Source organism: Rhinoraja longicauda, chromosome 25 (assembly GCF_053455715.1).
Source record: "Rhinoraja longicauda isolate Sanriku21f chromosome 25, sRhiLon1.1, whole genome shotgun sequence".
Lineage (NCBI taxonomy): Eukaryota > Metazoa > Chordata > Chondrichthyes > Rajiformes > Arhynchobatidae > Rhinoraja > Rhinoraja longicauda.
In genome coordinates, this window is record NC_135977.1 from 16,077,168 (window position 1) to 16,093,845 (window position 16,678).

Consider the following 16,678-nt stretch of genomic DNA (forward strand, 5'->3'; position numbering starts at 1 on the left):
TCTATGATGGGCAAGGGGAATACCCGTTCCCTAAAGAATCAGGACATCACGGATGTTCTAGGATGGAACACCTCATCTTGGGCGCAGATGCGGCGTAGACGGAGAAATTGGGAGTTGGGGAGAGAGTCCTTGCAGGAAGTAGGGTGGGAAGAAGTGTAGTTGAGATAATTGTGGGAGTCAGTGGATTTGTAATAGACATCTATTCTTGTCAGCCTGTTTCTTGTGATGGAGACTGTGAGATCAAGAAAGGGGAGGGAGGTATAGGAGATGGTCCAAGTAAATTTGAGTGCAGGATGAAAATTAGTGGTGAAGCTGATGAAGCCCACGAGTTCTGCATGGGTGCAGGAGGTAGCACCGATGCAGTCATCAATGTAACGGAGATAGAGTTTGGGGATAGGGCCGGTGTACGCCGGAAACAGGGATTGTTCAAAGTACCCAACAAAGAACCAGGCATAGCTGGGTCCCATGTGGGTGCCCATAGCTATCCTTGGACTTGGAGGAAGTGGGAGTAGTCAAAGGAGAAGTTGTTGAGGGTGAGGACCAGCTCCACCAGGCGGAGTCGAGTGTTAGTAGAGGGAAATTGGATGGTTCTATGGCCGAAGAAGAAACAAAGAGCATTAAGGCCTTAATGGTGGGGGATAGGGGTGTGGAGTGACTGAACGTCCATAGTAAAGATGAGGGAGTGGGGGCTCGGAAATCGGAAGTCATTAAAGAGACGAAGGGCATGTGACGTATCTTGGACATAGGTTGGGAGAGATTGGATCGGGGGGGATAGGATGGAGTTGAGGTACGTGACTCTCGAGATTCTCTCCAGAGATGCTGCCGATCCCGCTGAGTTACTCCAGTTATTTGTGTCTACGGTTTAAACCAGCATCTGCAGTTCCTTCTTACACCTAACCCTAGTTGCATGGAAATGGGTTTTGTCAGATACTGTCTGAGCACAAATCATGGGAGCACCTGGTGGTAAATGTTGGAAACACAAATAAATCTGAGGATTTATTTTTGGAAGGCACTTGGTCTTTTTTTAAGTCATAATTTGTATAAAACCCCGATTGCATGAATCTGAAAGGCAGCAGCAGCCCTGGTACCTGCTCCTGTTTATTAAGGAAGTGTACGTGGAAGGAACTAACGTTATTGTTCCGGTCAATTGTTATAATTAGAACTTTTCTGATAAAAGATTGTTAAAAAGTCAATTTGAAATATGTATTTATATTATCTCCACAGCCTGACCCACTTAATATCTCCAGCAATTTCTACTTTTATTATCAAATGTAAACATTATTGACGCGTGTATAAAATGTTATTTCAAACTGGCACAGTTCATAGCAATACCACACTACAGGTAATGTGTATGATTTTAGAGTTTCAAAGGGACATGGTCACATTTAGCAGTGCTCGAAGAAGATTCAGGGTGGGGGGAGATTAACTGAGACCTAGAGATAAAAATAGTGGAGAATAAAAAAGTGATCTGGGAAATGCTAAAGCACACATTAATGAAGAAATCGGGAACTGCATATGCTGGTTTTCAAACAAAGACAAGGTGTAGGAGAAACTCAGCGGGTCAGGCAGCATCTCTGGAAAAGGGATTCTCCAGAGATGCTATCTGATCCAGATATCACTGAATGTTGCCACACAAATTAAATCAAATGTAGGGTTTATTTCTGCAGGATAGAATTGAAAATGAGAAGTATGCTGAACTTTGGTTACACCATGCCTGGAGCTCCAGTAATAAAAGGAGGGTGATCCCTGAATTGTGTGTACGTGCTGCAGGGAAGGATAACACGCCTGCTCTGAAGAAGGGCCCCAACCTGAATGGTTATCTGTTCATTTCCTCCACTGTTGCTGCCTGACCCACTGAGTATCTCCAGCACTTGCTTTGTTTGCTCAAGATTCCAGTATCTGGGGTCCTCTTGTGTCTCCTGATCTGTTCTCTCTGAAATGAGAGGATTTGAAGAGAAGCAGCATAATAGATCTTTAAAATTCTGAAAAATTTTAAAGACCAAAGTAGACAAGAGGTTTGTGAGGTTGGGGAAATATAAAGCTGCAAAAAAAATCAATTGAGGAAGTTAGATGAAAGCTTTTACCCCAGCGTGGTGAGGGTGTGGAACTCGCAGCTGGAAGAGTGGTACAGTGGCAGTGAGTGGTACAGCTGCCTCCCAGCTTTGACAACCTGAACCATCCCAGTCTCTGCTGCTGTTAATTTAGTGCTTTCACAGTCTCCTTGCACATTATGGTTCCTCCCACCCCAAACAAATGTCGGATGGTATGTTGATTGGGCACTAAAAATTGCCCCTAGTATGGTGGTGAGTGCTTGAATGAGGTGGTGTTGGTGGGAATGTGGGAAAAATAAAATAGGATTAGTATAAATAAGAACTTGATGATCCTATGATTCTCCGGACTCCAGTCTGAAGAAGTCTCAACCTGAAAAGTCACTCATTCCTTCTCTCCAGAGATGCTGGAGTTACTCCTGCATTTTATGTCTATCATCGATTTAAACCAGCATCTGCAGCACCTTCCTACTTTTGATGATCTGCATGGATTCAGTGGATTAAAGAGCCTGCTTTTTGCTGTATACTTCTATGATTTTGAGGAGTGTTTGAGGCCATCAATTTGTTTGTATTTATGGAGAAGCAAGTTAACCATGTGAAAGAGAAGGACATGCAGTGTTAATGCTGAGGAGAGAGAGGAAGGATTAGTTGAGATCAGCTGCTGCCCAAACACAGGCCTTTTTCTGCTTGCGTCCTCTACAATACGTGTAATACTTTGTAACTGAATTTATGTTCGATGCGACCAAAAGACAGAGGAAAAATTATCTAATTTTCTTAAATGTTAAGAAGTTTGGACAATGTAATGCGCGCCTGTCATTAACTCGGATGGAGCTAATCCCTAGAGGGGATGAGCATATCATGGACAATGTTGAACAAGGTTTGAAATTAGATTGAAATTTGTAAACGTAAATGAATCAAATAGATTCCCAGGGAAAGTAATTAATGCAGCATCAACTCATCCTCTGAAATGGAACTGTTTGAATAACTAGATCAATACAGGAATTATGGTTATGAGGACAATGAGTGTCGGCAATATCCAAATGTCATTTAGACCACAATGGATTCTGAGCTGCCCAAATGCTGCACATCCCAGGTGAAATCTGATTGAGATCACATTGTGTTGAATGAGAGGCCAGACTGATGTTCGAGTTTGATTTATTTTCTCAGAGGGCAAAAGGATGTCTATAAAACCACTAAGGTGATTAAATGAGTGAGCATGCGACAGCCTATTGACAGTGTTTAGTAGCTTTATGTTGAGGTTGTGTTGCACGGTTAAACCTGAACCCGCAGCCACCCACACTTCACACACATTACAGTTCCTCAGGTGATTGCTGTCTCCTGGTATTGCTATTGAACCCATGGCCATCGTGGCTGTGTCTGGTGACTCAAGTTCTGTTTCCTATTCCTAGGCCAGTCTGCGGAAAACTCGACCAGCGGGTGATGATGTGGATGGATCGAATTCCAAATCTTGCAAGCTTCCTTCCCAGCAAAGTTTCAGAGTTCTGCCGCCAACAAACGGCAAAGGGGAAGGGTAAGCAAACATTTTCCTTCACAGCCTTTGAGTCTTTTCCTGCCTTTTGCTGTCATTTATTTCCTGAGCTAAGAAGCCATGCAGAGAAGTTTCTAGCCTCTCTCAATGTCTCTTTGCCAACTCTGCCACCTACTGGTTGCAACATCATCCGGTCAGGCCCCTGCGATCCTGACGACCGGGATTAGTCTGAATCAGGCTTTGAGTTGACGAAGAAAATCCCACGAGAGTGTTTAACATTTCAGACTGCTTTTACTTTCAAGTTTATGTCATTGTAATGACACGTTGGTATTTTCATTTCCCCTTTTAGATCCGAAGTAGTGGTTCCTTCATGGTTACAGGAGCTAAAATCAAAGAAAAGATTGAGCCAGCTTCATTCTTCAGGTAGGTACAGCCTATGACAGGAAACGTGTCAGTCCATGAATTGGTCCAAGTCGAATTTCCCTGTCTGATACAATTCTGAAGATTGGATTGTGAATCTATAAAATTATGAGATGATCGCAGAAATAAAGCAATTGATTTATAACATTCAACATTCAATTACATCTCAGCAAAGTCAGGAGAGAGGTAGCAGCACTACCAATGTCTGAAGACGGTAGGGGAAACAGAACTGAACTGTCATGGGGTTTGTTGGAGGGAGAGAACAACAATGTCAATGTTTAATCTGGTAGTTGTATGGCCTTGTTACTCTGATTTGGCATCAGATTTGCATTTTATTGCTCTAGCATTAGAATGAATTTACAGGAATAATTTTCTATTGTACTGCTGCCAATTTTTGTGATATTTCTCCATAACAAATCACTAGTAATTTTTTACATGGAGTTAAAACAGTTTCAACTATGGGCAGGGAAGAATAGATTATCAATGGAGTGGATTCAGGATTTTTAAAAATAATCCCAACCCTCTACACACTTAAAGGGGGGTGACCTCAATCATCTCCAATTGTCCCGCATCCCTGTGCAAATAAGCAGAGTATTCTGCAAATTTGTTGAATTACCCTCAATGACTGAAAGGTAGACACAAAATGCTGGAGTAACTCAGCGGGTCAGGCAGCATCTCGGGTGAGAAGGAATGGGTGAGATCGTTCGGGTTGAGATCCTTCTTCAGACTGAAGTCAGGGGAGGGGGCAGGACAAAGATAGGATGTAGTAGGAGACAGGAAGACTAGTGGGAAAACTGGGAAGGGGGGAGGGGGGAAGAGAGGGACAGAGGAAGTATCTGAAGTTAGAGAAGTTAATGTTCATACCGCTGGGGTGTAAACTGCCCAAGCGAAATATGAAGTGCTGTTCCTCCAATTTGCACTGGGTCTCACTATGACAATGGAGGAGGCCCAGGACAGAAAGGTCAGATTGGGAATGGGAGGGGAAGTTGAAGTGCTGAGCCACCGGGAGATCAGGTTGGTTAAGGCGGAAGGTGTTGAGCGAAACGATCGCCGAGCCTGCGCTTGGTGTCGCCGATGTTGACATCTGGAACAGCGGATACAATAGATGAGGTTGGAGGAGGTGCAGGTGAACTTCTGCCTCACCTGGATAGACTGTTTGGGTCCTTGGATGGAGTCAAGGGGGGAGGTAAAGGGACAGGTGTTGCATCTCCTGCAGTTGCAGGGGAATGTACCTGGGGAGGGGGTGGGTTGGGTGGGAAGGGACGAGTGGACCAGGGACTTACAGAGGGAACGGTCTCTGCGGAAAGCAGAAAGGGATGGAGATGGGAAGATGTGGCCAGTAGTGGGATCCCGTTGGAGGTGGCGGAAATGTTGGAGGATAATTTGTTGTATACGACGGTTGATGGGGTGGAAGGTGAGGACAAGGGGGACTCTATCCTTGTTACGAATGAGGAGAGGGGGAGCAAGAGTGGAGCTGCAGGGCATAGAGGAGACCCTAGTGAGAGCCTCATCTATAATGGAAGAGGGGAACCCCCGTTTCCTAAAGAATGAGGACATCTCTGATGCCCTAGTATGAAACACCTCATCCCGGGCGCAGATGCGGCACAGACAGAGGAATTGGGAGTTAGGGATAGAGTTTTACAGGAAACAGGGTGGGAAGAAGTGTAGTCAAGATAGCTATGGGAGTCATTAGGTTTGTAGTAGTTGTCGGTCACTAGTCTGTCTCCTGTGATGGAGATGATGAGATCCAGAAATGGTAGGGAGATGTCAGAGATGGTCCATTTAAGATCTGGATGGAAATTAGTGGTGAAATTGATGAAGTCAGTGAGTTCTGCATGGGTACAAGAGGTAGCACCAATGCAGTGGTCAATGTAGCAGAGATAGTTTGGGGATAGGGCCAGTGTACGTCTGGAACAGGGATTGTTCGATGTACCCTACAAAGAGGTAGGCATAGCTGGGGCCCATGCGAGTGCCCATAGCTGAGCCTTGGATTTGGAGGAAGTGGGAGGAGTCAAACGAGAAGTTTTTGGGGGTAAGAACCTGCTCTGCGTGGCGGAGGAGAGTATTGGTAGATGGAGATTGGCTGGAAGAAACCGAGGGCTTAAAGACCATCCTTGTGGGGGGATGGAGGTGTAGAATGATTGGACATCCATAGTAAAGATGAGGGAGTGGGGGCCTGGAAACCGGAAGTTATTGAGGACAGGGAGAGCATGTGAGGTGTCTTGGACATAGGGAGGGATTAGCATGTGATTTGGCAGAAGAATGGAGAGCCATTCTTCTTCTTCTTCTTAAGCCCTTTACTCCTCTAGGGAGCATAGGCCATTGACAAATGCCCTCTACCTCACTTGGTTGTTGGCAGTTCTTTTGAGATCTCCACAGTTGAGTCCACTCCCAGACATTTCTGCCTGGACACCTCTTCTCCAGCTGTTCCTGGGGCGACCTATTTTCCTTTTTCCTTGGGGGTTCCATTTCAGGGCTTGCTGGGTGATGTTTGTGGCAGGTTTTCTGAGGGTGTATCCAATCCAACTCTATTTTCTCCTTCGAATTCGTAAGACAATGGGATCCTGGCTTGTTCTTTTCCACAGGTCCACATTGCTAACTTTGTCTCTCCACCAGATGTTTAGTATTCTCCTGAGGCAGGTGTTAATGAATGTTTGCAGCCTGTTTGTTGTGTGATGAATGGGTGAGTTGTGCCCATTGGCAGATACAGGAGCCCTCGTGAGTGTCAATTTGTGGAAAAATCGAGGGAAATTGGAATGTCTCAATTGAGCAATTTTTCTTTCTAATACCAAAATATCTGGTTTATTTTGTTTTTCAGACCAATGAATGAATAATCCCAACAGAACAATGAGTCCGATACAAGCCTTAACTGTCCACCAACTTTAAAAGAAACAAACCTTGTGCTGCTCCTGTTGCTTCCTGCATCGCTGCCTGCATGGTGCCTTCCCATAGTACTTTGTGAATAGGCTGCTTAAAGTTCATACATGAAGCAGAATAATGCTCTATTTTGTCAGATATTGGGGTTCATTGCCTGGAACTCTTCAAAAATGTCACTTTAAAACAAATGATAAATAAAGAACAATCTAATGGCTGTGATGAGCTTGGTTGCTCTCCACAGTGCTTCAGTTATGTCAGGGGTTGTATCTGTGGAAGTCTGAATGGGAGAGGAGGTGATCCAGGACATTCTGTTGCATGTGGTCACTCCCGCCAGTTTGCAAGGACAACTGTTCCAGGAAATTCTTGAATAGTGCTCTAATGCAAAAAAGCAGATGAGCCAAACTCAATGGGATTCACCACCACCTGACCAGGACTTTCTTACATGGTTTTTGCTGTTTGAGAACCACTGAAGCTTTGGTGCTAGTGTTAACGAGACAAAAAAAAGTTCTAAAAATCAATTCCTTTTTTAAACTTGTCAGCGTCACCTTTCTTAATGATGCAATTTCACAATAATCTGGTGAGCTACCTTTACCATGTGTTAGTATATCACTCGTGCCCATTGGGTATCCTGTATGTAGCATTACATTTGCGTTTTGGGGAATTAAGTATTAAAGCAACAATTGCCATCCCCTCCCACCGAGGAATTGATTTTTACAACTTTGGCTTTTATTCACTCCCTCTGAACTCTTGTAACGAAGAACTAGACAGTGAGTGTGTTTTCTGTTTTTATAACATGTAAACGGATGATGATAAATGTTTACCACCATGACAGGAATGTAAGTGTGACTGACTGGTTACGTCACAAGTTGTTTGGTTAGCTGTAGAATAATTTTTACAAGATTCTTATGTCCTTGGCAAAAATCGATTTTTGACTGATTTAAGCACTCACCAATGTTCATCAATTTCTGAAATATCTGCCAACCTGCCAGGTAGGCAAATGCCTTGTTCAAGAATTGAGCTTCTGCTCAATATATAGTGAATTATTACTTATTTTTATTATTCCTTCAAATGCAGGAAGAAAAGCAATAACCTGTTAAAACAGTAACTGTCTGCAAAACGCGATGTAAATATTTGTTGGTTTTGTGTTGCCTTTGTAAATGAGTAGTAAAAGTGGGGCAAGAAAATTAATGGCTTGACACTCAACAGTGTGGTTAATAGCCCCTTGCCCGTGCTTTCTGCAGTAAACAGCAAATACCTTCAAGGCATTAGGTTAATATCTAGGTACCAGGGATACCAGGTAATGAATCAAAAATGTCACCAGTCTTCATTGGAAAAATTGTGCTGCAGACCATACCAACTTCAACCTTTGCCTCCCTACTCATGGCATATAATTGCATACATTTTTCTCTTCTTTGGAAAGATGAAGAAAATATAAAATTTAAGATTAATGCAAGTAAAGTGCTAGAATGATCAGAGGTGTTAATTGTGAATCTGGAGATACCATTGCAATGCCATCATAGCAAACAGAGGGAGGAGGATGAGAATGTGCCCTGGGTGTAGATGCAAATGCTGTCTTTGTCCACTGCCTTTTCTTTCCCTGTGGGTTTGCAACATGCCACGGTATTTATTGGATTGTACAGTTAAATACATATTTAACAGGTATGAGGGATTCCCTTTTGTTCATTTCATTGTTAGACATTACAAGGAACTTGCCATTGTATGTGAGGAATAAAATCGTCGGCAAGAAGAAAGTTGTTCCAGTGTGGAAGGGGTCTCAGACTACTGGAATATGCTTCCAGTTAACCAAGGCAAACTTTAAGTTAGCTTTCACCATAACTGGTTCCGAGCTACCATGGGTCTTGTGCCAAGTGTTTACATTCCCACTCTTCTCAAAGGAATCTCTGGTTACTCCTTTATCATGTCTATGATTGAGATCTAGGTTTTGTTTCTCAATGTTCAGAGAATGCACTGAAATGAGACTGAACTCCTAAGAGGAAGTCTGGATGTTGTATATTTTTTATGGTGAAAAATTCAGAATAAAGTTTTACAGACTGTGAATTGCTGTGGTTTTAGCATTTAGTTTCTATCACTTTTTATACACATTCAGTCCTTTGAAAGGGGCAAACCAGCAGATCAAAATCTAACAAATAAGGAAGGCTAACTTGGTACATTTTCTGATCCTTAGCAATCTGGCTAGATATAGAAAATCTCTATTTTTATTTCTATTTTTACCACCCAATAGAGGCCCTGATGTCTTTTGGTTAAAACAGAACCTTAAAAACAAATGATGGTATTGTCACATTACAGTTATCAATCTTATCCAACAAATCCCATTGAATTGAAGGAACATTGGTTTGAAATGTTGCCTCATGGTCCCAAGATCTATAGTGATTACTAGACATGCATGTGTGCCTTCCTGTTTAAATTATTATGCTTTTAATGTTGTTTCTTTACAAAGTGATTTGAATGCAACACAAATTGATTTACCGAGACCCTGCACAGAAACTGTCTATTTATTCTAAGCTGTAAAGATTTACACACAAGTAACAATTGGAAGCATTTCCGGTATAGTTTTGATTGCCAACAGTTCCTTTCTAGATTGACCTTCAGGTAATCACTGCATGACTCAACAGTCTCTCTAAGCCTTTATTCTGAATATCCGTTCTGAGAATTATAACAAAGTATATGGTATTTTGTATTTTGAAAGAATGATCATGGTGACTGCGATATTTGTAATTACTAAAGTTTCTTTTTTATGTATTTTAGTTTTACAATCTGATCAATTCATGGTGTATAAATGAGTCCTTTGTTATGTTTAAGAAGTGTACAGTTCCTTTATTCACACCAGCAAACCTTCTGTTTCCACACATTCCACACCTCAGTGTTAAGGACAGCATTTGGATTCAAATTGACCCTTTCTCTTCAGCCCTTTAAAGCTTCATATTTAATTTGAACTTTTGATGTAAAGATTCATAGCAGCACATCTGATTGATTTAAGTAGATGCAAAAGGACTAACTAATGCACCCCTGCTTGTTTAACTGCCTGTCTAGAGTATGCGTGTCAGCTGAATTATGTGGAAAAAGTTGGGTTGTTTATAACAGTGGAGTTGTTCAGTGCCAGTCCTTTCCAATATTATCTGAGGAGGTCGGCTGTGACTGAATTCTCACATACAGTGCCGAACCTTTGTCTGGGCCTCTCCTGACTGAAAGGATGGTCAAAGTGCTGCTAGACTTTACCAATGCTGCTCTCACACTGGCCTCTTGAAGATGTGCACAACTCTGGGTGCATATTTCTCATCTTCATGTGGAGAACTTTAATGATTCATTTGGTTGTATTGCTCTGTGGTGCCAATGGGAGATCATTATCTTTAAAATGAAAGAAGTTCTCCATTATAAATCAGCAATAGTAAAATGAAGCATTAATGGAACTAAACCTTCTCTGCAGATCTCCTCTACACACTTTGCCAATGCTAATATTATGTGGCAGCATCAATCATTGTTTTAAAATGCATTTTAAGAGCTGACTTGATTAAATGGCTATCCAGTGATACCTGCCACAGAAACTCCAGAATTACTTAGTGAGGAGTATTTCCATTACCTGTTTGAGCCAATTGCTTTGAAGGACTGGTTTACCATTCAAACTGTTTCAGGCCAGTGGGTGGTGGGGAAGGGGTGGTTGAGGGGAGGCGGGGGCAATGCTCAGCCAAAGAATTGGAAATTTTCACCTCAACTAAAGAAAATCTGCATTTCTTTGAAATGAATTAACAGATTCAAACAAGCAGGTATTTCAGAGTTTGGCAGAAAATAAATTCTCTTTCTGAAATATGGAGAAAGCCAGCGAACTGAGAATATCTGAAAATAAGAATGATGATGGTGACAACAAATGCTATTCAATTGATACTTTACCATTGTAGCAGATAAGCCAACTGGCATCTACCCCCACATCACATTCCACTGAGATTCAAGTGAATAAAGAGTATGTCACCATATTACTGATAAATAACAATTCACAGCAAACTGTTTAATTATCTTGGAAATAACTGGTGCGCACACAAGCACATATATACAATGTCACAAACTTTATGAAACAAATCTGTCATCATAAATACTACAGCTTGTTCAGTAATAGTGAGATGAATAGTGCAGCTTTTCTGGTGCTGATTGGAGGCGGGCCATTTATGATGTTTTCACACTATTATCCTTGTTAGTCATAAATAAGCTCTCGTTAATGGACGTGTGAGCCCAATTTCACAGAAGGATTTTTTCTCTTGCCTTTTTAATACATTGCTAGTAAAACTAGAGTTATGGTATACATTGGTATCTCACTAATTGGGGATGATTTAACCAGAAAAAGATAATTTAAATGGGACATTAAAAATCAAGAATAGGAAATTGCTAATCTTGGACAGTGATAGGCGACCTCTTCCTTTTTTAAAAAAATGGTCTCTCCTAGATTTTTCCAGCCCAACAGCTAATTATCTCAATTTCTCATGAAAAACATTCCTTTCTTCATTACAACCATAGGTGTGAGTTAATTTTCAATATATTTATCCAAGCATCTTATCATCTCTGTAAAATATGAGACTTTGTAGCATTTCAATGTATATGTTCTTGTGCATCTGGGACCGGTAGAAGCATTCCACATCATTGAAAATTTTACAAAAGTATCAAGTGCTTTGTGGAATATCTTTATATTCAGTTGTATTCTTAATGGATTAATTGGTTAAGAGTTAAATCGTCCTTTGTATTTTGTTCAAATACAATGTATAACATAACTACTCACCAGGAAATCAAATGAGTGAGTAACATAACAAATCTGATCAAGATTAAACCAATTGGTGGTCTAGGAAGTAATGTTGAGAATTGCAGTTAAGGAGACCAGAATCTTTAGTTTAGTTTAGAGATACAGCACAGAAACAAGCCCTTCGGCTCACCGAGTCTGCAGCGACCAGCGATCCCCACACGTTAACACTACCCCACACACACTGGGGAAAATTTTACATTTATACCAAAGCCAATTAACCTACAAACCTGTACGTCTTTGGAGTGTGGAAGGAAACCGAAGATCTCGGAGAAAACCCAAGCAGGTCACAGGGAGAACATACAAACTTCATACAGACATGCACCTATTGTGAGATTGAACCCAGGTCTCTGGCACTGCAAGGCAGCAGCTCTACCACTGTGCCACAGTGCTACCCCAATCATGGCTGGTATCTTTTAAAACGTGTGAGGTATGGGGAGCATTAATACTTACAAGAGAAATTAATCACACTATAAAGCGCAGCCTTATATCCATTTGACACAATTTTCTTGTAATTAATATCCAGATGAGAATGTATTAGCTAACATGCTTAATTATTTCTAGTTGCAGAATTAGGCCATTTGGCCCATCAAGTCCACACCGTCATTCAATCATGGCTAATTTATCTTTCCCTCTCCACTCCCATTCCCCTGTATTCTCCCCATTACTGCTGGCACCCTGACAATTTTGAAGTTGTCTGGATGTTTGCATATCTTGGGATATAAGCAAGAGATATTAAATTAGTTCATAATTGACGTTGCCAGGACATGAATATGGGGCATCTTAGTCAGCAATGGGACAAGTTTGGCCGAAGGGCCTGTTTCCGTGCTGTACGACTAAAACTTCATGCGAAAGGAATTAATCTTTTATTTTCAAGCATGAAAAATGAGTCATAATGTGCTTAAAATACAGATTGAAGAAGAATTAGAGATAAGAGGAGAGTTCAGAACCAGGGGTCACAGTTTAAGAATAATGGGTAGGCCATTTAGGAATGAGATGAGGAAAAACATTTTCTCCCAGAGAGCTGTGAATCTGTGTAATTCTCTGCCACAGAAGGCAGTGGAGGCCAATTCATTGGATGTTTTCAAGAGTTAGATTTAGCTCTTAGGGCTAAAGGAATCAAGGGATATGGGGAAAAAGCAGAAACGGGGTATTGATTTTGGATGATCAGCCATGATCATATTTAATGGCGGTGCTGGCTCGAAGGGCCGATTGGCCTGCTCCTGCACCTATTTTTCTATGTTTTTAGGTCCTTTTTCCCCCCACCCTGCAGTGTGCTCTGTCTTTTCTGGGATATGAACTGCAGATTAAGTTGATCTTTGTTATCTCGTTACATTGCCTTTCCATGCATGAGCATTGATAATCAAAATAGCAGACTTACCTCCTCCAAGCTCCTGACCATTCTGTTAGATTCCTTCAATGTTACTGCTGGATAGGGTCACCAAGTACCTATTAGAAATGGGACGGGTTACTCTGCCACTTGATTAGGAGGGTAGGACACATCACTCAGCTGCACAGTTAATTACTGAATAAAACCATTAGGAAATAGGAGAAATCACCATTACATGTTTTGATAAGGATAATTTACTAGAGGCTGTTTGAGTGAAAATACATTGATACAATTTGCATTATATTGTACCTCAAATTGAAAGGTGAACAGTGCAAGTAAAGAATTTAAAGATGTAGTAACTAATACTGAAACAGGTTTGGGAATGGTATAATGGGTTTGGCACAAGAGAAAGCACTGCTTTCTAATGTAAGCCAAACAGTTTATCAGTCTGATTAGGTGTAAACTTCCAATTCATACAGTGCTTGCTCTCCTATAGTTTTTGATTGACAATAGACAATAGACAATAGGTGCAGGAGTAGGCCATTCAGCCCTTCGAGCCAGCACCGCCATTCAATGCGATCATGGCTGATCACTATCAATCAGTACCCCGTTCCTGCCTTCTCCCCATACCCCCTCACTCCGCTATCCTTAAGAGCTCTATCCAGCTCTCTCTTGAAAGCATCCAACGAACTGGCCTCCACTGCCTTCTGAGGCAGAGAATTCCACACCTTCACCACCCTCTGACTGAAAAAGTTCTTCCTCATCTCCGTTCTAAATGGCCTACCCCTTATTCTCAAACTGTGGCCCCTTGTTCTGGACTCCCCCAACATTGGGAACATGTTATCTGCCTCTAATGTGTCCAATCCCCTAATTATCTTATATGTTTCAATAAGATCCCCCCTCATCCTTCTAAATTCCAGTGTATACAAGCCCAATCGCTCCAGCCTTTCAACATACGACAGTCCCGCCATTCCGGGAATTAATCTAGTGAACCTACGCTGCACAGCACATTAATCTTTTTGCTTATTTGTGGAATGGGTGAGGAAAGCCATGCAACAAACACCACCCACCAATGTATTGGTACGACAATGGTATAACATTGGATGAAACAAAAGGTTCGGAGCTTCTCCAGTTCCGACTGTGCTTCAAAGGGGGCTAGGGTAGGATACAGGAAGTGTTCAATATGGTAAGTAAGTGATCTTCTGAACATTAGATTGAAATGGCACCCAATAGTTCTGTAATGGCAGTTTCTATACCTTCTCAAAGTCCAACTTCGATAGCCATTACTTCTCAGGGATGGAATGGAGGTATAGCTTACGCACACACCGCACTCTGAGATAGCAAAAAACAAATCTTCCAAACGCTGTTTCTTGATTAATTGGTCTTTATTAAAGTAGCACAAATCAAACGAGTAATTCATAACTTTTCATTGTTATCAACTGTTTCTTCTTCAAACAATACAGTAAAATCCATGTAGTCATTACCGTGTGGTTCTTGCGAGTATGGCTGGCACGAGTGTGACTGGCGCGATTGTGGCAGACGTGAGCGTGACTGGCGCGAGCATGGTAAAAAACTATTCTCTCCATCCTCCGAGACTAAACTGACCCACAATCTCTGTCGCTACGCTAGCCTCCTCCCATGTGGACACTCCCCATTACGTATCAAATCACACCCACAAGCATGCAAAAAAGACAGAAACTAGAAATATTAAACATAGCCATAATACAATGACAGTAACTAAATTAAGTGTAAATGGCTCCTACAAGTTCAAAACTAATCTAAATTAATGTTTTCAAAAACTGAAAAATGGAAACTTCCTCACAACCTCTGAGCATGCGCCAATATGAGTCATCTTATTGAATGATTCAGGAATAGTCGCAGGCTAATGCAATTTGTTGGTGTATTTATCACCTTTTCCTACTTTTTTTGTCATTTAAATATTAGAAAAATCACATGAAAGCACGCTTTTAACTCAGATTATTCAGATCTGTGTACATGGATTTTAGAAGTTAATTTAGTAACACCTAGAATATGAATAGTAGATTAGAGATAATGTGAATGCTGGAAATCTGAACTATGATCAAAAATACTCACAGATCAGGCAGCAACTATGGAGAGGTAAACTGTTAATATTTCATAACAATGGATGAACATTTCAAGGATATTGAAGGCAAAGAATGCAACAAAGATGTGATTTGCGATTTGATTACAGACCTGTACTACAGTATTACAAATTACCAAGATACTCATTTATAATAACTGCTTCCTGTTGGTGTGATTGATCTAATTCCATTTAAGGTATTTCTCAGCAGAGAGATGAGACAAAAATTATAAAATCTCTACTGTGGTGATTCATTTACTGGTTCTTGATGCACAGAGTGATATTTATCTGTTTCAACACCTATTTTAAAAAACATCTGCCTGCGTCCAACAGAAATTAATCCACAGCACAAAACACAATACTGAACAAGAAGAGAGCAAATTAATTTGATTTAAAGTTGAACGAAAGGACCAACCTGTGTTTTAGTTCCCGTTCCAGTCATGTTGTACTTGAGAGTTCCTGTTCTCCCCATTCCTGGCGGCAAATTCTGAGAAAGACACATGTGCTTACAACCTTGTGTCAAAGGATGTGGTTTAGAGAATCTCCCTGAAGTTTGTTCCATTCAGCTGCCTCAAGCTCTGTAAATACAGATTATGGTAGGATTAAAATTTGTATTCAATTTTTGTATGATTTAGTATTTAAAAAACTTCAGACTGAGCATCGACTGTTGTATATTTAAGAGAATATATATATATTCCCTTAAATATACAACAGTCGATGCTCAGTGTGAAGTTTTTAAAATCATTATATATATATAATGAATGCAAGAGAGTTAATTAGGGTGGGGACAGATCCGGAAAATGATCCGCTGTCTGTCTGTATCATGAGATGGTGTCATCTCATGATAATGAGATAATTAACCTGACACAAAGAGACACACCCATTTTTAAAATGCTCACAAGAATGGCCTTAGCTTTCAACATCCAATTGTTTCTTAAATACTTCCAGAGATTCCCCACCTCTCATCCTATCATTGCTTTGCTTGGTTTAGGTAGATTCCTATTCATGAGGGTTTACATCTTCACTTTTAGCTTTCTCGTGTCTCCTTGCCTGCTTCTGCTCTTCCCTGATTTCCAATCTCATCGTGTTCTCTCCGTCTCTCTCCCTATAATCATTATCCAGCCTTTTAACTCTCACAGACCACTGCTCGCTTCCAATGTTGACTGTGACCACTCTGCCGCCCTTTCCTCTCCTGATTGGCAGCAGAGCTTTCATTGCCCACATTCAAAGCTCTGTAATTCCCACCACGAGAGTTATCATCTCTTTCAATCGTCTCCTTTAAGATTCCCTTTAACATTAATTTATTTAACCAAGTTTTGCCATTCGTTCTAACATTTCCTTCCGTGGCTTGCTATCAATTATCTTGTAATCTTATGAAAAATGCCATGGGACTTAACATTAGAAGTGTTATACAAATGAAAATTTAATTTATGTTTATAATTAAATTAGAGGTGGTGCCAACATTTAATTTCTACCCCTTTTTAATCTACATGTTGACCAAACAACTTGTCCAGAAAGTACCGGTTCATTTTACCTGCAAGGCAATATTTTGAAGTGCTCATTCTCACACAATGGCATTTCCCCAGAGTTGGTCAGGGTGCCTTCTCAACCA

The 16,678-nt window shown here is 41.0% G+C and overlaps 1 protein-coding gene across 1 annotated transcript in view; it reads left to right on the forward strand.

The window, feature by feature from the left end:
- LOC144606077 (uncharacterized) overlaps positions 1-9,622 on the forward strand; it is an 83,742-nt gene extending 74,120 nt beyond the window's left edge. Inside the window, exons 9-11 of the mRNA XM_078421879.1 lie at positions 3,458-3,579; positions 3,887-3,960; positions 6,776-9,622. Coding sequence (XP_078278005.1) covers positions 3,458-3,579; positions 3,887-3,960; positions 6,776-6,783 — 204 coding nt within the window. The 3' untranslated portion in view covers positions 6,784-9,622. The remainder of the gene's footprint in view (positions 1-3,457; positions 3,580-3,886; positions 3,961-6,775) is intronic.
- The last annotated feature ends 7,056 nt before the right edge of the window (positions 9,623-16,678 follow it).